We start from the raw sequence: 21,230 nt of genomic DNA, 5'->3' as shown, positions 1-21,230 counted from the left end.
GAGACGCAGATTTTCTTGTTTAGTATTTATGACTTAAAATACTAATAGAACAAAATAGGATTACTTGTTAAATTAGTGTTAAAAATCTAAATGTTTAGAAGTAAAACACACCTAAAGAAAACTTCTAAAAACGTCTTTTAAAATTATATTTGGAGCTTTCAAACTTGACCTTTGACCTCATGTAACTGTGTGTTTCTGCGTTGTGTCTGACAAAGAAAGGTAAAAGAAAAACCTCCAAGTAAACACGTGCTCGCTCCAGCTCCTCTCCCACAGGGGAATTGTAGAAAAGGCTCTGCGTTTATTTTTCCATTAAACATAAAGTACAAAGTTACATGGAACATTTTTGACATAAGAAAAAAAAACACCAGCAAAAAATCTGACATACCTGACAAAGAAAGGTAAAAGAAAGACCTCCGAGTAAATAACTTGCTCGCTCCAGCTCCTACAACCAAATACAAACAGTGGGGGGTTCGCTCAACCCATCACAACTTCCAAGCTAGCCATAATTATATATTCGTGCTAGCATTAATATGACAATAATTGAACTAAAATCGCAATCAGAAACATCAGGGTGGCTAAATATGAATTACATGTGGTACAGGGAAACGACACCCACCTCCCCCACAGGGGAATTGTAGAAAACGGGAGAGGGAAAGAGGTACACTGTATTTACAGGGTTGCACCAAAGAAGAAGAACAATGAGGAGGGGCTCTAACCATAATGAATATAAATACAGGCTTGAAGGTCCTAACAGTCAGGTATAAAGAACACATTTTGTGTAATTATAACAATATGTAATCTATGACTGGGTTACACTCACGGAGTTTACTTTATTAATTACATATAATATATACGGGCATCTTTGAGTAACAGGCGTTTTTTGCAGGCACAGGACTTTACAGATGTTCAGACAGTGACCTTGTTCTGAGCGGCTGGTTTATTACAGCGTTTATCAAGGACCTTCATCTGGTCCCTGAAGTATTCAGGCTGCTGCAGGTGGCACAGGTGAGCAGTGAAAGCAAGCTTAGGTTAGATGAAGCTCGAAAGCTGTGTTTTTACAAAGAGCCTGAACATGGCTTTTATTTCAGAGGACAAACAGAAAACAAAAGGAGGAAATAAACAAAAGCAGAGCAACAGGTTCTCAGCTAATAAAAACTTTTACAGCAGCCACAAAATAGTCGAACATCTGGGGTTAGTTTTCAGTTCCTGAACAGACTTTTGTGACCGTTTGGATGTGGTACTTCCAGCCACTAAGCTCTGCGCGTGAAGTGCTGCGAGTCTCTGAACTCCAGGTAGAGGCTGAAGAGCAGGTGCAGGGACTGGACGCGGCTGCCGTAGACGGGGATGTCGAGCAGGCTGCACACAATGTCCGCATACTGCAGCAGGTCACAGTTCAGGCGGGCGGACGGCAGCTGCAGGCGGTCCAGCAGCTCCTCGAGCTCGGTTGGCCACTCCTGCATCAGGCTGTCGATGTCAGGCATCGGTCTGCTGTACTGGACGCTCGCTGGCGGCTTGGAGCGGTGCAGCGCGCTGATGCTCTCCACCCAGCTGTCCACCGCCCGCGGGTTGCTCTGAGGGTTGGCGATGCTCGTCACCTTCTTCACCTGCAGGAAAGGAAACAATGAGGAGTGACTCTGACTTTAATGCTGACTGTGTGTGCGTACAGATGTGTGCGTGTGTGTACAGATGTGTGTGTGTGCGTGCATACAGGTGTGTGTGTGTGCGTGCGTACAGGTGTGTGTGTACCTCGGTGGCGCCGTGTTGCTTGGTCTCCTCCGACAGAAACAGCGACAGCACCGTCGGGTCCGACTGCTTCACGCTGGGCTCATCCAGAACCAGCAGCCCCAGGTTGTCCGGTTTGCCATCGGCCCTCGGCACCTGTGGGATTACAACATGAGGTCACTCTGAGGTCAGAGGTCGTGCTTTCTATGCTATCAGGTGCGATTGTGTTCGAACCTTGAGGAAGGCGTCGATGTCTCCCACTGCAGGGATGAAGTCCGGGATAAACGGCTTCAGGTTGTGCTCCACCTCAACGGACTCGGGGGTGTATCTGAGACAAACACAAAACACGGAAACTCCAGATGTGTGCGTGACAACTACGTGATTTACTGCAGGGTCTTTAACAAATAAAGTGCTTTGAGGTGACTGTTGTTGTGATTCGGTGCTTTATCAATAAACTTTGATAAGGTTTTTTTATTTTTAGCATAAACAAGCACCAGATGGTGTTAAAAAACATGAGTTGGCACATGTGTGTCTCTGCTCACCGTGTGATGTACTGGAACAGCTCTTTGATGTCGGTGCTGACGGGCAGGTTGGCGTAGTCGGCGGGATCATACAGGCCCTCCGGCGCCTTGTGGAGCTTGCTGTCCTCCTCCGATTCGTCATCTTCGGAGTCCTCATCGTCATCATCATCTTCTTCGTCATCATCCTCTTCTTCCTCTTCTGGCCGCCCCCCTCCCGGCTCCTTCCCCCTCCCATGGTCCTCGTCAAACTCGTCGCTGCTGCTGTGGGCCGACATCAGGCTGTGAACCCTCCTGCTGCTCCTCCTGAACTCCACCTGAAAGACGAAGAAACAAAACCAGGTCATGTGACCTGAGACCAACCTGGAGCATGGCAGGACTGACTCAGCTTACAGTTCAACTCTGATGGAAGGAAACTTTATTTAGTGTTTTAATAAAAACTGGGGCTCTAAAACATGATGCTCACTTAACATTACCAGATTCACTCTTCTGTCATTTCTACACAGTTTCTACACAGACGAGTTTGTGACTGGAAACACTTTGAGCTTTAAATAATGAAGAAACACGAGCAGGCGTCACGATCACCGGTTAAACCGGAGCTCTCTGCAAGGACAGGAGGAGATTACCTGGGGCTGGCTGCGGGAAGTCGGGCTGTACACGCTCGGTACCTCCTCGGCGTCCGCCACATCCAGGCTCTCGTCGTACGGCTGGTTCTTCAGCAGGCGGCCTCCTCTGTCCCGGTCAGCCCGCTCCATCGGAGCCCGGCGGGTCAGCTGCGGGCGGACACAGTAAAACCTCCATCAGAAACAACGGTTTACAGTAGCATTAGCCACCTAGCAGCAGACAGCTAACAAGAAGCCGACACCGGCGGTTTTAAGCCGATTAACCCACCTGAGACAGCACACACTCGGCATGCAGAGACAAACGACCTGCCGGCAGAGCTAAACTCAAATCTGATAAATATGTTTTAAATGTCTTACTTGTCGTCTGAGTTCAAGCCAAACTCGCTTTTCGGCGTCAAAATGGCCTTTGTGGAATGTTACGTATCCTGGCAACGGGACGGGCAGGGCATCTTGGGTAGTGTAGTTAGAATCTAATGAGAGCAGAAGCTCCAGCTCCAAGGCATATTATATTATATTATATTATATTATATTATATTATATTATATTATATTATATTATATTATATTATATTATATTATATTATATTATATAAAAAATAAGTGCTTTAAAGTAACTGGAAGAAAATAAAACAGTGGTGCATTTATTATTGGAGTGAAGTGAATACAGAAGAGTCAGTTCTATATTTGTTGGAATCTCATAATCTCTCAGCTCCTCTTGACTGCTGAATGGAAATCAAACAGATGGATGGCTGAGGCTCTTCTAAATCTGGAGAGTGAAAGACTGAAATAAAAATAAATAAATAAACATGTTAACAAAACTATTTTAAAACCACAAAAATCAAATCTATATAAAAAGAAAAACTATTGAGGCTCATTGTCATCAATATATTTCTGATGAACACGCAGGGAAAGGTTTCCTGAAGTGTGAAGTGACGATATTTATTCATCTGTTCTCGATAACAAAGAGTTTACACAAACAAGGCCGTCCACAGCTGTTTGTGGGGCGCCGACTCCTCTTAATATAGGTACTTGTGTTATTTTCTTATTGCGGTGTTTGTATGTTTTCCACCTACCTGAAACAATTCAGGTTCCCTGGCAGCTTTTCACAGTCTCTCAGGAGAGTCTTTAAAGATGAACAAAAACAGCAAATAATCATAAAATAATATTTCAGGCCTTTGCTTTTAGTTGTGCATTATTCTTTTTTCATGCTATCTTTTGTCTGTTAACCTTGTGTCATCTGGTGCTGTTTAAATCCTATATTAAATGAAACTGGATTGATGTTTCTCATAAATCAGCACTGGCATTGACTGATTGTAAAATCCTGAGGCAAAAACGATTCTTTCATTAAACTCTATTAAAGCGTTTGGGTCATTGCAGATTTCCTGTCGAGGTCGTTACATTTTGATGATCTTGATTTTATGTTGGTTGGAAGTCACAGCTGTGCAACCTGTATGTGTCACCACCACCACTGAACATCATCCTCATCGTTTAGTGCACCTTTATTCTTCAGTTATGCTGAACAAGTTTTTACTCCAGAAAACAAGAGGGACTCGCGCCCTGAGGACATGTTCCCAGTAGTTACCACCTCATAAGCTGTTATTTGGTTCAGAAGTCAAGAAAGAAAACCTTTATTTAGAAAGCACATCTTAATCCAGGTGCAAATGCAAGTTGTGAAACCCCACATGTAAAGCCTCACAGTAAAGCCATGAATTAAACAAGTCAGAACAGCAAACATGAAGAAAAGAACACAATAAAAAATCAGTAATAAAAAGACCTAAAACTAAAACCCTAAACATCCATCCATTCACTTCCGCTTATCCTTTTCAGGGTTGCAGGGGGCGCTGGAGCCTATCCCAGCTGTCATAGGGCGAGAGGCGGGGTACACCCTGGACAGGTCGCCAGTCTGTCGCAGGGCCAACACATAGGGACAGACAACCATTCGCGCTCACATTCACTCCAGCATTCACACCTATGGGCAATTTAGATTTTTCAATTAACCTATCCCCACAAAGTGCATGTCTTTGGATGGTGGGAGGAAGCCGAGCATCCGGGGAGAACCCACACAAACATGGGGAGAACATGCAAACTCCACACAGAAAGACCCCGGCCTGATGGTGGAATTGAACTCAGGACCTTCTAACCACCGTGTTGCCAAAAATCCCTAAACAACAAAATAAAATTGAAAATATAAAGCAGCAAAAACGATTAGAACGATAAACTTAAACTAAGAAAAGGAGTAGGAGTTAAATCAGTTAAGATCAACATCAGTCCACTAAACAGGCCTCACAAGAGTGTTTCAGTCATTTCTTTATCAAGCTGATAAAATTTAGGTTGAAAAAAATGAGCTAATATTTGGCAGAAAAAAGAAAACAGTGCTGGGTATCTGATTTCCATAATTGATTTGATCCAATCAATTTTGACTCAGACAGAAATATTATAATTTGGATCGTTTATCTGTACATATCCATATTTTTATATCTGTGTATATAATAAAATCTGACACTAGTGAGACTTCACCACAGGTGTAAACATCACAGCAGATGCCTTTGTGTCAAAGTTAAGCTGGGCATACACGGTGCAATTTATGGCCCATTTTGAGACGAGATCGACGCTTTATAAATGTGACTTTTCCTTTTGTTTTACTTAGTGCTGTCAGCATCAACTCGCTAACCGAGATTTGGGGAGTTTCGCCTTAATCGTGTGTCATGCATCATGTAGTATACATGGGGTAATGAGACGCGATTAACACCTCATTACCCCATGTAATGGCCTAAGCCTACTTTGCTTAGGCTGCTGCCCCCGCGACCCGACCCCGGACAAAGCGGATGAAAATGGATGGATGGATGGACCAGCTCCCGATCAGCAATTGTACGGTCACATGGTTGCCACTTGTGAGGGTATCACACTATAGATGCGATGCCACGAGCCAATTTAACGCAACATCTCACACTCCGCGTGTGCAAATACAGAAACAGAAGTGAAAAAGATGAACTAGTAGAACTTTGGCAAGCCCATCCGAGCCTTTTTGATGTGGCCGTACAAAATTATCATCGCAACATCCGCGAAAGAAGTTGGATGGACATTTCTGCTCAACTGCAGCTGTGTTGTAAGTCAGTGTTTTTCATTAGCATTTTAGTTGATGTTGTTGGTGCTGTGTGTCTGTGTGAGTGAAAGGCAGAGATGGAGAGAGAGGAAGAGCAAGAGACAGATTTTGTGTTATATCTTAGCTATATAATATAAGCTTTGGTAACACTTCATGTTACCAAGCTAAAATTTGGATGCACAGTGTGAGCACTCAGGTCGCAGAGCTGAGCATTAGGGTTTACAAACATAGGGTTTCTCTCCAGTGTGAACACGGAGATGCTTTTTCAGTGTACTCGAAACTGCGAAGGCTGCGACACACTCTTCACAGCTGTAGGGTTTCTCTCCTGTGTGGATGCGCTGGTGGATTTGTAGCGCCTAAAGCGTTGAAAGCTGCTCCGCACTCGTCACAGCTGTGCGGTCTCTCTCCGGTGTGAATTCTATGGTGAAGCTTTAAATTGTGTTTGGATTTATAGGTCTTGTTGCAGTCCTGGCACTGGTGCACAGTGCGTCCAGTCTTCTTCTGTTTCTGAATAAACAGCAGACAGAAAGAGAGAGCGGTGACGTTAGACTCCACGAAGGAACAAAAAAATAAAACACAAGCACTCAGAGAGATCTATACTAAAACTGATGTTTTATTGTGTTTTTATTAAACATTAATATAATATATCAATCTTTGTGTGTCAGTGTGAAGTTGTATGCTGTATTGACATTTCTTAAATACCTCAAACCAAGAAAGAGATCATTATGAATATTATATTATTAAATCAAGTTTGGAGCTGATCCTTCATCTTAATCAGTGTGACGCTGACCTTTGACCCAGAAGATCATATAGTTTTTTATCTTTACACTTATGACTGGAACATGAAAAAATTTGCCATTTGTTAAGCTTGGCAATGAGGGAAATGATGCCCACAATAACAACAACATGCTCCCCGAGTCTGACAAGAAGCCATAAAGCGAGCAGCAGGTACACGCTCGCTTTGCTGATCTCCTAATTGTGGTCATAAATATTTTGCATAGTTGTGAACTGAGTTTTGTAGCCTTGTAAACCAAAATATCTGAAATTTTTAGGTTTGTGCATTTATAGATGAAAATTATGAGTGTGCAAAAAAGACTTGTGTAATAAATTATTTTTGTTCAGTTCTACTTACCGATACAAAGCAAGAAACTACATGTAAAACTGTGCTCAAGTTCCCTGGCTGTGTTGGAGTTTCAACTTGCAAGCACAAATTTTGACCCAATTTTTATTCCTTTCAGCTATTTGGTCAATGTCATGTCAATCACAAGTTTAAATATCCAGTCTGCGTGCCGGAGGGGTGCTTTTGAAAGGAGCTCAGTAAAGCACCCCTCCAACTGATTGACATGACTTTGACCAATCACTTTGCAAAAACAAGTGGTTTTTTGCTTTGTACCTGTAACCAGACCTTAGCAATTTTTTTTTAAAGTAACTTGTGTAAATATCTTTTACAAACACAAATTCTCATCTGTAGATGCACAAACATTTTCTGATATTTTATGTTTACAAGGGTACAAAACTCACAACTGCGCAAAATATTTATGACCACAATTAGACCCTGCTTGTGTTTGTGTTGCATACTGTTGAATTCTCCCAATTCTTTGAATCTTTGGGCTGAAGGAGGGACAATACTCGGTGTATAAATGCTCAATCAACAATCATTTATTTCCATACAATTCAACAGTCAGAGCATTACAACGTCCGGACGGGAGAGACGCTACCAGAGGGTCAGGCACATGTCTCAAAATGGTGACGGGTTGCTCAGCTTTTTATAGTCTCTAGTGGCCCCCAGCTAGTCGTAAAAGCCAAAACATCACATTTTTTCTCTGTTACAGCGCCTAAGTTATGACCTCGGCAGTTGTTTCTCTGCTTTCTGTAAGGTGGGGGTGTGGAATGTGGTCTATCTATCTCCCCTGTCTTTAGACACAGAGTCTCCTGCTTACAACCTTCTCTTCATGATTCAACAATTAAGCATGTCAAGAAAACAGTGTAACACATTCACAGCAGATCAAGGATACAGAGTGATGCACATTTATCTAATGAACTAATATGTGAATATGTTCTGTTAACTCAAAAGTATAATGAGAACTACACTACATACAGCTCACACACTCTATATTAAAGGGTATAATGTGATCTACAGCAGTATTCTAATTCAACTACTTTGATTACATATACAAGGTAACATATAATAACAGAATAATCTAATAATACAAATGATATCACGGGATGTTCTGCTGCATTGCTATAACGACAATTAGGTGTTACTCGAGTGTAATAGAGATCGTGTCCAAATTCATGGGCTGCATCCTCCTGAGGACCCAGCCATTGCGGTCTACGTGGGCCGGGTCCTCAGAAGGTCGGGTAGGCCGGAAGTAAACGGCTAGGGAAATTGGACGGTCTAGCCTTCTGATTAGCGTCACCGCTGTCTCGGTGGAGTATAATAAACTCGGCCGTCTGCTCCTTGCTATCTAAAATATAACAGGACACTGGCGTAAATTCTCGACCATCTCACACTTCTGTTTAATCAGTTTTCTGTTTGACGCCGCGCCATGAATTCTGGGATATGGTAGGCCATGAAGGACACACCCTTCAAATTCGGGGAAAAGGAGGACGCATTTGTCGGCTGCATTCGGAGGAGTCTACGAATTTGGACAGCCTTCGGCGTGTCGCTATGACGTAATCGGTCTACAAATGCGTCCTCAGGAGGCTGCAGCTCATGAATTTAGACACGACCAAAGATTGAAAATGTGACGTCATTCCAGGGTAAAACCACAAAGGATTGTGGGTACGAGTGGCAAGCGGTACTAGCGCATGTAGGCTTTCACATGAAAACAGTCACACAGCGATAAAAAGAAACACAAAAAATGTCAAGAAGCTGTTGTATTATTAACTGCAATAGTCACATGACAGCACCGGGAAGCCGACGGGTAAAGAGATTTTTTATTGGATTCCGTCGTGGAATTGTTCAAGCCATGTTTCCGAAATAACAAAGAGCCGACGGATGGCCTGGATTGCAGCCATTCAAAGACCAAATATAACGTCTCAGAACACTCCAGCTCACATGTTAGTCTGCTCCAAGCATTTCCACAAAGGTAAGTCTTCTGTTGTAGTTAATACATATTTTATCATAACATAATTGTTGATGTAGGTTACAAATAAGTCTTAATTTGAATTGAATTCGTTGCGCTGTGCTGCTTTGTTCACTGTGACTTTGCGGGCTAATGTTTGTTGTGTTTTGTAGGAAAACCAGCCTACAAAATGCTGGAATGCGATCCAGACTGGGCCCCCTCTATCAACCTGGGTCATACTGAGTTTAAAGCTGCTACAACAGCGAGATTTGATCGGTTAAGAGAGAGAGCGATATCAAAACAGCCACGAAAAGTCCCACATATATGTGCCCAAGTGTTGTACTGAAGCAATCAAGTGATGAATAACTGTTTTCCAGTATGTTGTTTTGCAATGTTTTTTGGTTGCATTGTTGATTTGTTTTTCACCGAAGCAGCTGATAAAGCAATAATACAGCATGATGGAATACAATTTTGCCTCTTTCTTGTAAGATTCTATGATAGAATGAAACAATAATGCCAGTTATAAATAAACACAATACATTGAATGAATTACAAAACACTCATTCTATTTCTATTAGATCTGAAAATGTTGTGTAATACTACAACCTGAAACGACAAATAGATGCGTTTGCCTGTACAGGAGATAAAGGAAAAAAATGTAACAACAGCTGTGAAGTGGAATAGTCCAAATCACAAAGTAAACTGGAACTGGACTTGTTGCAGGGATCTGAAGTTACTAAACATTCTGTGAGTGTATGCACTCACACTTAGGACCATATACCGTATTTCCCGGACTACAAAGCGCACCTGAATATTAGCCACACAAGCTAAAATCAGGGGAAAATCCTGTTTTGTACATACATTAGCCGCACCTGACTAAAAGCCGCAGGTGTTTCAATGTTGACTTATCATATGTAAGAGAATATGCACAAAGGGAATTGTCAGGAAAGAGATGGCTGTTTGGAGACACACCCCTTTTATTAATATTTTGAAAAACAAGTTATGGGTACATATTTGCATAACTTTTTAGGTATATGTACAAGTAGCGGTAATTACAAGTACGAAACATGTACTGTGCTTCATAAATGAGTAACAAATGTAGTACATAACAATAACCTACAGCACACCAGAAAAATAGATTGGGCCTACCTTTTAGGTGCAGTGACACGGCTTTAACAAGAAGAAAAGTCAGTCATTCACCATCTTTCTCTTCTTCCTGCGCACTAAAACCACCAAAGTCCTCTTCTCCAGTGTCGGAAACGAACAGGCTCAGGATGGCTTCGTCATCCACTCTCCGCTTCTCTCCTTCGTTGTCACTTTCAAAACCAGACGCAGAATTAATGATTACCAGTGCTGGAAATGCTAGCGCTTGATGCAGTGTTTTGATTATGTTGCCACTCGTACCCACAATGCAATGCGCGAAAGTCATGTGGTCTGTCAATCTCTATGGAAAACCAGTCGAGCTAATCTGAGCAGGTTCTAATGAAAAGGCCCTTTGATTATTCATGGTTGGTGTGTGTGCCATGCCAGCCAACACACACACACATCAGCAGCTGGACCAGACTGTGACTCCATCAGAGACCTACACTGTTAGCTTTAGCACCTCCCTGAGGACATGTACTGTACCCCCCCCCCCCCCCCCCGCCCCGAAAAAGTTGTTTCATTATTCCTGTCACGAGAAAAACGATTGGTACGATGGATCATACAATTCTTTGACTTCATTTAGAATCACAGTGATCCTCTGGACAGTGGAAGAACATATGAACAGCACAGACTGGATTCATACCCACGACCCTGTTCTTGTACAGCACCACCATGTGGCACGTGTGCCTGTGAGTTTATCCACATCTAAGGAAGAGCTGCACATCTGCTGAGCCCTGCACGATGACCCAGTGGGGCTTCCCTGGATCATTAACATTATTGTCACTGTGATTACTTTCCCTCATGTTTAAGGCTGCACCACCCCAACACAAGAACATACATATTACTGTTTCATTAACAGCTTTAAAGGATATTTATTCGTTTATAACATTTTTTAAAATCTGTATTTTACATTGATTATTAAAAATAATTTAAACAGTTTATCGTGTTTATTTAAAACATTAATTTCACTGGAAATGTTTTGGATTTATTAAGAAATGATTTAAAAGCAGTGAAATTTATTTTAATGAGAGAGACCCGCTGTAGGAGATATTATTCAGTTTGCTTCGTATTTATTAGAATGTTTGGCTGTTTTATATGTTTATTGTTAGATTTGTCGGAGTCTAGCGGGACACCTCGGGTTATCCACACCAGTTGGCAGCTGCACTGGGTCTTTGCTGTTTAACAGCAGGATGCTCTGTCGGGACTTCTGCGCTGGACTGAATCAGAGGGCTGAACAGCGGAGAAAAGGCTTCTAAACATTTCCACTGGAGAAACACGTGTTACAGGCATAGACCACGGATGAAGCCTCAGTGAGAAAAAACCTTTTTGACTTGAAAAATGTCTTTTTTTAAGAGTAATCTGGCCAAGAGGACAGCTGAAATTGCAACAATAGTTCTGTAAACATATTTTAAGTGGACAAAAGGGAGCTGATTGATTATAATGTAAGTACAATGACACAGTAATAAAGATACTTGAGAAACAGGTAATTTTTTAAATTTTATATATAACCCCTCTGTAATACCTGTTCACAAAAGTTTATTTAGCAACATACTTAAAGATATTACACATAAAAAACACATGGAAACAGTGGAAACCATTTTTTTTGCAGGCAATCACTTTTTGCCACAACACCGTCTACGAGCCAGTCACGGATCCCGGAACAGCCAGCGGTTTCCTGACTAAGGTTCAGAGCCGCGGAGGCAAAAACCGGCAGATACTTGTGTATTCTTCTACCCACACCGAGAAGGATCAGATATAAACCCACGCGTCCTGCTTACTGACCTGGGCTCCTGAGGAGGAGGTGGGGGCTCCAGCAGTCCGCTGCTCCAGCTCCTGGTTCTCCTGCATCACTACAGTGTGAATCCACCAGCAGCGCACTCGGTCTATGACTGGAAAGCACACCGGACAGCTGATATCTCCTGCGCGTTCTCGCGAACTCACCAAAAAGCGCGTGCAGGAGAATTAAGAGCCGCCCGTTCAAGTGATAAAGTCGCAGATCTCGCGGTGTTTGCAGCACTGTACTCCAGGGACGATTTTAGCCCATTTTTGGGGGTGCTTCAGAGACAGTGCATGAACTAAATAAAAAGTAATTGCGTAGTATAGGTTCTATTAAAATCCAGCTTCCCTTTATGGTTTGATGGAAAATTGATAGGCACCTGGAAGTGAGACTGTTAGTCTCACAAATGGTGCAAACTGCAGAGAAAAGCATCAGTGTGGGAGTCAAAAAAGGGGCAGCTTGACCAGTGAGGAACAACATATAATTGTTTGTAGTGATGTGTCTGTCGCAAACGAAATGGCTTTTAGAGCCGGATCTTTGACGTGAACGACACGAGCCAGCTCCTTATTTTTCTTTTTTCCTTCTCTCACCCTCTCTCGCACTTTTTTCCGCTTCACTCTGCATGTGAGCCTTGTGCTTTACGCTGGGCAGAGGGGGGAGGGGCGGTAGTTACACTCGCAGCAGCACAGGAACAGAGCGGAAGGGAGAGAGAGAGAAAGAGAGCCAGGGACAACAACGTCACATTAGAAAGGTATAGTAATCATCCACAACTATTTTCAGTTGCAGATGATAAAGGATTCAGAAAGTTTATTCATGCAGGCCCATATGACAGAGAATGTGATTCTTTTTGTTTTCATATTTTAATTTATATTTTATTGTGTTGTGGTTTGCAGTGTTTTGTGTTGTTTCACTTAAAATTTCCTTAAAAGGAAAAAGCTGAAAATTTAAATAGTTAAAAGCTGAAATGTGAATAGTTGGTTTTAGTATTATATGATTTATTTATTACATTTTATGTGGAGTAAATAAATAAAAGTATATTTACGGTGGCTCCTAGAGACAAAGCACGTAAAAACTCCAAAACATGTACAAAACACAACAGAAATGCTCCAGGATGCTGGGCGCACTTCCAACGACTGGATTTGGTGTGTGGTAGTAACAGGTAAATAAACATTTTTTTAAATTATTTTAATATATATGAGTGCTTGTGTATAAAAACACAAACAATACACACATGCTTTCAATTGTGTCATTTAAGTGATCTAAGTAGCTGTTTTGGAAGTTCAGTTAACGCTAGAAATGTGTTTTGGAGTTTGTACGTGTTGTACGTGGTCACCGCATATATTTATATATAAACATATATAAATAAAACCACTTTTTTTTTCATTAGTAATTCCGTTTGTGCTTAATTTTATATTGTTGTTAATAATAAATTATCTAAAGCAACAAAACAACCTGAAGAGCGGTTCGGAGCCGAAAGTGCCGGCTCTCTAAAAACAGCCGGAAATCCCATCACTAATTCTTTGAAACAACCAAACAAAACATTAAAACATTATTTATTTATTTTTTAGCTCCAGTGCAGAACAAACATGTGACAACATCTGTGTTGAAAATCAGTAAAGAAGCAAACCAGCCTGGAAATCTTAGATATTTTCTTTATAAGCAAAAGCAGTAAATTCATTTCCAAGCCTTTTAGAGTTTAAGATTTTCATAATAAAATGTAGAGATTACTGCCGAGAGATAAAAAGCTCATCTGGATATGTGTGAATGTTAAAACTGTTTCCAGAGACAGATATTTAATGATATGCATTTTTTCTTTGAATCTGCCCACACACTGGTTCACTTCATTCATGCTAAAGTTAAATGCTAGCAACACTGACACCTGTGTGTTTGTGCTGAGTTCAGCCTCATGTTGATATCTGAGCACAGAAGAAGTCCTGTGGTTCATGAGGACGGGGATCCATGATACTGGTTTCACTAATCGGACTCTCAAATGCTGTATGTTGCCTTACATCACTGGTGTTGAAGTAGTGATGTCCAGCTGCTCCCTGCTGCTCTCGCTCTCCTCATTTGCTTGTTGGATGTTGGTCCTCCTGGACGCCTTTCTCACCTGAGCTCGAAAAGTCTTACAGAGGTAAAAGTAAACAACAGGGTCCAGACAGACGTTGAAAACTGACACCATGGCGGCCGCCTCCTGCAGGTAGTACAAAACTGGAACCACAGAGCAGCTGGTCCGCAGAAAGGGGTAGGGAAGACGAACCAGGTGATAGGGGACAAAGCAAACACAGAAGATGCTGACCAGCACCAACATGTTCCTGCGAGACTTCACCAGCTTCTCAGAACCAGAGGAGGCCAGCTGCCTCTGCTGTGACTGCAACACCCTGCGGGAGATGCTGTAGTAGAAGAAGACCATGGATATGAAGACCAAGAGGACAATGATTGCAGAGAAGGTGTGGAGGATTTTGTACAGCAGGCTGACTGATGAACTAAAGGAATCAACACAGTAGTTAGAGGTCAAAGGTTCCTTGGAGCTGATAAAAAAGCTGATAAAAGTGATTGTTGGAGCCAGGAGAATAACCCAGGTGATGACAGAGATGATTCTCGCAGTTCGTACTGTTCGTACAGTTCCTGAAGGATGTACGATTTTCCGATACCTGCAGACAGAAGAGGAAGGAGGCAGAATACAACTTCACTAATCACAACAGTGCCAAAACTGCAAAAGTAAATACTGAGCCAGAAAAAGGTACATTCATGCTTTTGTGAGGAGCACAGGGTGTGTACTTAACCACTTAATCTAGTTTTTACGTTGTTGTTAACTACAGTCTGAAATCAGTAAAGATTCTTACCTATTGGCAGCGATGTACGCCATAAATATGATGCTGGCGTACATGTTGAGGAAAAAAGCAGAAGCTCCAACTGTGCAGTGGAGCAGCCAAATGATGGGAGACCTGATGGCATAGTGGGCGATGCGCAGTGGCAGAGAGAGGCAGAGCAGGAAGTCAGCAGCTGTCAGGTTCTTCAGGTAGACCATGAAGCTGCTGGATGCCTGCTGCCGAGCCCGACAACAGTAAAACTTCATGATGAAGCCATTGAGGGGTAAACCCACCTGTAGAGACACAGAGAGGATGGAGAGAACAGGACGTTTGTAGATGCACAGAGAACCTTAAACCAGTTCCTTAAAAAACCCACAATCTGATTATTTGAAACTTACCAGAAACACCAGACTGTAGACCAGGATAAAGAAAGGGTTGGCTGATGTGTCGACATTACCACAGTTCTGGTCCGAAGACAGTGTTTCATTTTTGGGGTGAACCATGTTTCTGGTGCTGGAAAAAAAAAACACTTTAAAAAAAACAGTCTTTTAAACTGAATTTATAGGTTCATTTTTTAAAATGATTCACTCTTAATTTGTTTTGTTAAATTAATGTTGGAACAATTTTAGATATTGTGCTACAGGTTACAGTCTGCAGTTGTGGAAGGAAGCATACAATAGCTTTAAACCAGACTGTTCTGTTCTATTAAAATGCGAGATTTCACACCTTTAAATGTTCATTTCAGATATGATCAATTGCAAGTTTCTGTTTTTATAGTTTAGCAAGATGCTTCTGCTTTTTGAGCATAGCTCATACACACACGTTAGGTTCATTGAAAGGTCATCTGTCTATGTATGGTATGGCTGGAAACGCACAGACACACATGCACCTACACACATTCTGTACATTAGTACCTTAGTTGTGGAAGGAAGCATTCATTAGTAAAGATACGTCAACCCTCTCATGAATCCTTATGACAATCCATTAAGCACAAGCTGAAGCAGTGAGCTGTAGGCAGAACCTGGACTCATCGCTGAACATAACGTTTCTCTATATGTTCACGTTCCAGTGCACATGGTACTGACACCAGGCCTGACGGTGAAGGGCAGTCATGGCAGGCCTCCTGGACTCCAATGAGCTTGGATATCAAGTTAAAGGAATTTACTCGAATTGCCTGCAAGTTTATATATTTCAATGTTTTGTTTTGCTGTTTTAATTCCTTTAAAGAATGAAATGTGCAATATAAGTAAAATTGACTTTGACATTGAAATTATCACGATGACTGTGTGGTAGGCAGAGCTAGGCCCCAATAGCAGGACTTGGAAACAAAGGGAGTGAACTAAAAGAGGCAGCTTTAATTACTCTAATACTGAACGCTAAAGCACAAACATACAAAGCTAAAAAAAATAGAAACTAGAAACACTTAACTTAAATACAGGCAGGATAACGAGAGGGTGGGAAACGAGAGGGTACACACTGGGACCAGAGAGAAACTAATTACTTGGAACAGATGAACTTTGAGGTTGCATGCTCAGTTAACTAAAAGTATTTTTTATCATGATGCTGGATTGACATCTCTTGAACGCTGAACTCAGCTGTGTTATTAATCATTGATTGTTTTTGCTCCACATGTCAGAAACTATTAAAAATGATAATTGACATTTTTTAAAATCAGCAGAAGCACAAAAGATGTGAGTCTGAGAATCCAGCTGGACCTGTATTTAACGTATACCTCTGCAGTTTTTTGTGATGATGAAAAGTTACTTCTGTTGTTATGTCTTCCAGGTTAAATTGTAAACCATATCCAAGATGGCGCCGCGTATGGATGCCCTGGTGCTTCAGTGCATTACTTCTGTCTTGTTTTTGTGCATAACTTCTGTGTCTGGGCACTCCTCTGGATATTCTTACACCAGAGAAGAGCTTCTTAACTACAGGACTACAACACCTGGGGATTTACTTCCAATATTTGTCGCATCTGCGGCAGATTTACTGCAGACTCTGATCAGGAAAGTGAGACGCCGAAAGAGAGGTAAGCGAGCCGGTGCACTCGTGCGTCTGAGGAAACGCGGACTGTGAACTGCTCTTCCTGGGATCTTCCTTTCCAATGTACGCTCACTCAGGAATAAGATAGACGAGCTGGACCTGATGAGAAGCATGAACAGAGACTTTGCCTCCTCCTGTGTCTTATGTTTTACGGAGTCGTGGCTCAGTGAGGACATCCCGGACAGCGCGCTCAAGCTGGAGGGCTTTCATCTGCTGCGCGCGGACCGGCAGGCCTCTCTCTCTGGTAAGACCAAAGGTGGAGGTGTCTGCTTCTACATTAATAGTGGCTGGTGCACAGATGTAACAGTGATTGCTCAGCACTGCTCTTCCTCTCTGGAATACCTTTTTATTCACTGCAAACCGTTTTATTCTCCGCGGGAGTTTGCTTCATTCATCCTGGCCGCTGTTTACATCCCGCCAGATGCGGATGCGCAGGCAGCTCAGTGCGCACTCGCGGAGCAGATACTGCACATGGAGCGGACATTCCTGGACTCCCTCATTATTGCTCTTGGGGACTTTAACAAAGCCAATCTGAGCCATGAGCTTCCCAAATACAAGCAGTATATTAAATGCCCGACCAGAGAGGAGAGGACATTAGACCACTGTTACAGCACGATCAGCGGGGCCTATCGTGCGGTGCCCCGCGCTTCACTCGGACTTTCTGACCACGTCATGATCCACCTAATCCCCGCGTACAGACAGAGGCTGAAGCTCTCCAAACCTGTCGTGAGGACCAAAAAACTGTGGAGCAACGAGGCTGTGGAGGAGCTTCGCACGTGTTTGGAGTCTACAGACTGGGACACAATGAAGGCTGCTTCTAACAGCTTGGACGAGTTTACGGACACTGTCACCTCCTATATCCACTTCTGTGAGGACAGCATTGTGCCATTACGCACCAGGGTGAGTTATAACAATGACAAACCCTGGTTTACTCCTAAACTCAAAAAGCTGTGGCTGGAAAAGAGTAAGGCGTTCAGAAGCGGAGACAGGGACTGCTACAGAGAGGCCAAGTACAGGTTCACTAAAGAAGTGGACATTGCTAAACATCAGCACTCTGAGAAGATGCAGCAGCAGATCTCAGAGAATGACTCGGCCTCTGTGTGGAAAGGTTTTAGGAATATCACCAACTACAAGCCTGAAACCCCCCACTCCACTGATGACTTGCTCTTAGCCAACACCCTAAACGACTTTTACTGCCGTTTTGACGAGCCATCAGGCAGCCTTCACACCTCCAACGGCCCCAACAATAGAGACACTTTGGACACTCATTCCCCCACCTCTCCCCCCTCCATAGAGCCATCACCACCTTCAAACTGTTCACCTACAACACCCCCCTCCTCACCCCACACAAAAGAGGATTTCACACCACCTCCTCCCACCACAACTCTTCATATTCATGAAGCAGATGTGAGGAAGCAGTTTAAGAGTCTGAATGCTCGAAAAGCTCCTGGCCCAGACGGTGTGTCTCCTGCCACCCTCAGACACTGTGCAAACGAGCTGGCCCCAGTATTTTCTGGCATTTTCAACTCCTCACTGCAGGCATGCCATGTGCCTACCTGCTTCAAGTCCTCTACCATAATCCCTGTCCCCAAGAAACCTAGGATCACTGGACTAAATGACTACAGACCCGTGGCTCTGACATCTGTGGTCATGAAGTCATTTGAGCGCCTAGTTCTCTCCCATCTCAAGACCCTCACGGCCCCCCTCCTGGACCCCCTGCAGTTTGCATACAGAGCCAACAGGTCTGTAGATGACGCCATCAACATGGCCCTACACTTCATCCTGCAGCATCTGGACTCCCCAGGGACCTACGCCAGGATCCTGTTTGTGGACTTCAGCTCTGCCTTCAACACCATCCTTCCAGACCATCTCCGAGGCAAGCTTTCCCAGATGAATGTGCCTGATCCCATCTGCCGGTGGATCACTGACTTCCTGACGGACAGGAAGCAGCATGTGAGGCTGGGAAAGAATGTCTCGGACTCCCGGACCATCAGCACCGGCTCCCCTCAGGGCTGTGTTCTTTCTCCTCTGCTCTTCTCCCTGTACACCAACTGCTGCACCTCCACCCACCAGTCTGTCAAGCTAATCAAGTTTGCAGATGACACTACCGTTATTGGACTCATCTCGGACGGGGATGAGTCTGCCTACAGGAGGGAGGTTGAACGTCTGGTGTCCTGGTGTATCCACAACAACCTGGTGCTGAATGCCCAGAAGACAGTGGAGATTATTGTGGACTTCAGGAAGCACACAGCTCCACTCCCCCCCATCATCCTGACTGACACCCCCATCACCTCTGTGGACTCATTCCGCTTCCTGGGTACCACCATCACCCAGGACCTGAAGTGGGAGCCCACCATCACCTCCGTCATTAAGAAAGCCCAGCAGAGGATGTACTTCCTGAGGCAGCTGAAGAAATTCAACCTGCCAACACGGACGATGACGCAATTCTACACTGCAATCATCGAGTCCATCCTCACCTCCTCCATCACCGTGTGGTACGCTGGAGCCACTATCAGGGACAAACAGAGACTGCAGCGTGTTGTGCGCTCTGCTGAGAAGGTGATTGGCTGCAGACTCCCATCTCTGCAGGACCTGTACACCTCCAGGACACTGGGGCGTGCAGCTCGGATCTCAGCTGACCCTTCTCACCTTGGACACAGTCTGTTTGACCTGCTCCCCTCAGGCAGGAGGCTCCGGTCCATTCGCACCAGAACCTCTCGCCATAAGAACAGTTTCTTCCCCTCTGCTGTTGGACACATGAACAATAACCATATGACTGTCCCCGCCACTAACACATGACCCTACGCTGTGTCACTGCATCATTCCATGTTTGGCACTGATCACCACCTGCACTCATGTATATATCATGTACAACATATCTATCTATCTATCTATCTACTTAGCACTTTTAATTCTTATTAGCACTTTTAATTCTTATTCTTATTTTTATTTTCATGTCTATTTAAGTGTAATTTATAACAGTATGTTTGCACTGAAGCACCGCAGCAATTTCCTAATGTTGTAAACCCACTCAACATTTGGCAATAAAACGCTTTCTGATTCTGATTCTGATAAAAGACACAGCGCAGCTCTAACCTCAACCCTGTTGTCTTTCCTGTTTATGACCACTGAAACTGCTGCACAGAAAACTCAGACACGTAACTTCCTGATTAGTTGTTAAAAGTTAGTTAGAATTTAAATTTTTGTAAGTCATAAAGCCTTGGTGGTTTAATGGCATCACTGTAAATCAGAAAACACACAATGATCGATCGTCTCTTGTAACCTGACTTGCTGATAACTTGTGTTAAACAGGTTTTATATTGTGCTGAAAAAGTATTTGACCCCTTCCTGATTTTTTTCTAAATATAATGATGTGTTAGTCACAGTATGTTCTAAACAACATTATCATGTTTGAGCGTAAGGTTGTTTGTCCATGCATCTGGCACCAGGACACCACGAACCTTAGTCAATAAGAGACTTGTAATCGTATGTCCAGATTAGCTTCCAAAACACTAACCCAATTACTTTTGTTCCTTAAATCAGGACTGGTTTAAAATGATCTTATTTAGTTTTTCTGTCAGTATTAAATGTGAGAATCAGACACCATCAGGACTCACCTCTGGTTCTGCTGCGAGGAGGAAAAGTTGCTTCAGCCGTTCTCAGTGTGATGGTACCACTGTAACTAAGGAAATGCACAGTGACATCACTGCTGCCCTGCACACTGGTCTATTTCCTCTTTGTCTTCACTGTTAAACTGACACGACACGTGTCCAAAAGAGTCGAGTCATTCTCTGATCAGCTGCTGCTACACTTCTTATTTTAGCACTGACTCACTTTATTGACACTGATTGATTTTTTACTAATGTCCTTCACCTCTTCATCACTACAGCTAACATGAGACAGCACCTGAAGCCAATTCAGATTGCATCTGAAACAAGTGTCATGGATCCCAAGACTTTCTGAACAACTCAAATATTTCCTCAGCTCAAAGGTCAATCGATTGATGGTGCTGGCCAATGGATGCAATGAGGCTGATGTAAATCTGGGTTCAGTTTTTAAAGAAACTCCAGTGTACAATGTGGATCAATAAGGATCAAACCACTGACCTTTTGATTGGTAGATGACACACTCTGCTTCATGAGCCACAGCTGCCTTGAATGCTGATCCAAAAACTATGAACGCACTGGAGAAAACCATTTCCCATCATTAACCAACGACCATTTCCCCTCCTCATCCAAATCCATTAATTCAGAAAAAAAACATTTATAGATATCAGTGTCTAAAATATGCATCAACTGATTTTTATATTTAAAATGTATAAAACAGAAATCTTGTTAGGTTTTTTTTCATGAGAGAAGACTGATTTCCTCCAATTAAACGTTTTCACGAATCATTATCAAATTGTTACAATTTAAAATTACTGT

General features: G+C 43.0%; 2 protein-coding genes and 1 long non-coding RNA gene across 4 annotated transcripts; all 3 read right to left on the bottom strand.

Annotated features, from left to right (window-relative positions):
* Positions 1-247: 247 nt before the first annotated feature.
* ift46 (intraflagellar transport 46 homolog (Chlamydomonas)) lies at positions 248-3,362 on the bottom strand. 2 transcript variants are annotated; one of them, XM_026163523.2, is made up of 6 exons: positions 3,221-3,362; positions 2,867-3,013; positions 2,265-2,557; positions 1,957-2,050; positions 1,747-1,878; positions 248-1,604 (listed from the first exon to the last, which is right to left on the bottom strand). In XM_026163523.2, exons 2-6 carry the CDS (start codon positions 2,993-2,995, stop codon positions 1,251-1,253), a joined length of 1,002 nt encoding a protein of 333 aa, XP_026019308.2. In that variant the 5' UTR covers positions 2,996-3,013; positions 3,221-3,362; the 3' UTR covers positions 248-1,250. The 2 variants fall into 2 exon arrangements, with proteins under 2 accessions (XP_026019308.2, XP_026019309.2); XM_026163524.2 differs by having other exon boundaries at positions 3,132-3,289.
* A 980-nt stretch (positions 3,363-4,342) lies between these two features.
* LOC145425845 (uncharacterized) lies at positions 4,343-12,107 on the bottom strand. Its single transcript, XR_013906606.1, has 3 exons — positions 11,959-12,107; positions 10,183-10,349; positions 4,343-6,472 (listed from the first exon to the last, which is right to left on the bottom strand). It is a non-coding gene; the product is annotated as an uncharacterized LOC145425845 (long non-coding RNA).
* Positions 12,108-13,489: 1,382 nt separating this feature from the next.
* Positions 13,490-20,571, bottom strand: LOC113019700 (P2Y purinoceptor 14-like). Its single transcript, XM_026163519.2, has 4 exons — positions 20,424-20,571; positions 15,162-15,276; positions 14,797-15,056; positions 13,490-14,604 (listed from the first exon to the last, which is right to left on the bottom strand). Exons 2-4 carry the CDS (start codon positions 15,264-15,266, stop codon positions 13,959-13,961), a joined length of 1,011 nt encoding a protein of 336 aa, XP_026019304.2. The 5' UTR covers positions 15,267-15,276; positions 20,424-20,571; the 3' UTR covers positions 13,490-13,958.
* Between the last annotated feature and the right edge of the window lie 659 nt (positions 20,572-21,230).

Source organism: Astatotilapia calliptera, chromosome 3 (genome assembly GCF_964374335.1).
Source record: "Astatotilapia calliptera chromosome 3, fAstCal68.1, whole genome shotgun sequence".
Taxonomy (NCBI): domain Eukaryota; kingdom Metazoa; phylum Chordata; class Actinopteri; order Cichliformes; family Cichlidae; genus Astatotilapia; species Astatotilapia calliptera.
The sequence above is the reverse complement of the archived record's forward strand: the minus strand, read 5'-3'. Positions and strand labels throughout refer to the sequence as shown.

Coding starts and splice junctions, on each gene's coding strand:
- ift46 (XM_026163523.2), bottom strand. CDS start 2,995: ATGGAGCGGGCTGACCGGGACAGAGGAGGCCGCCTGCTGAAGAACCAG. Junction 2,558..2,866: donor CTTCCCGCAGCCAGCCCCAG/GTAATCTCCTCC, acceptor TTCGTCTTTCAG/GTGGAGTTCAGGAGGAGCAG. Junction 2,051..2,264: donor CTGTTCCAGTACATCACACG/GTGAGCAGAGAC, acceptor TGTTTGTCTCAG/ATACACCCCCGAGTCCGTTG.
- LOC113019700 (XM_026163519.2), bottom strand. CDS start 15,266: ATGGTTCACCCCAAAAATGAAACACTGTCTTCGGACCAGAACTGTGGT. Junction 15,057..15,161: donor TCTACAGTCTGGTGTTTCTG/GTAAGTTTCAAA, acceptor GTGTCTCTACAG/GTGGGTTTACCCCTCAATGG. Junction 14,605..14,796: donor GCGTACATCGCTGCCAATAG/GTAAGAATCTTT, acceptor TTCTGTCTGCAG/GTATCGGAAAATCGTACATC.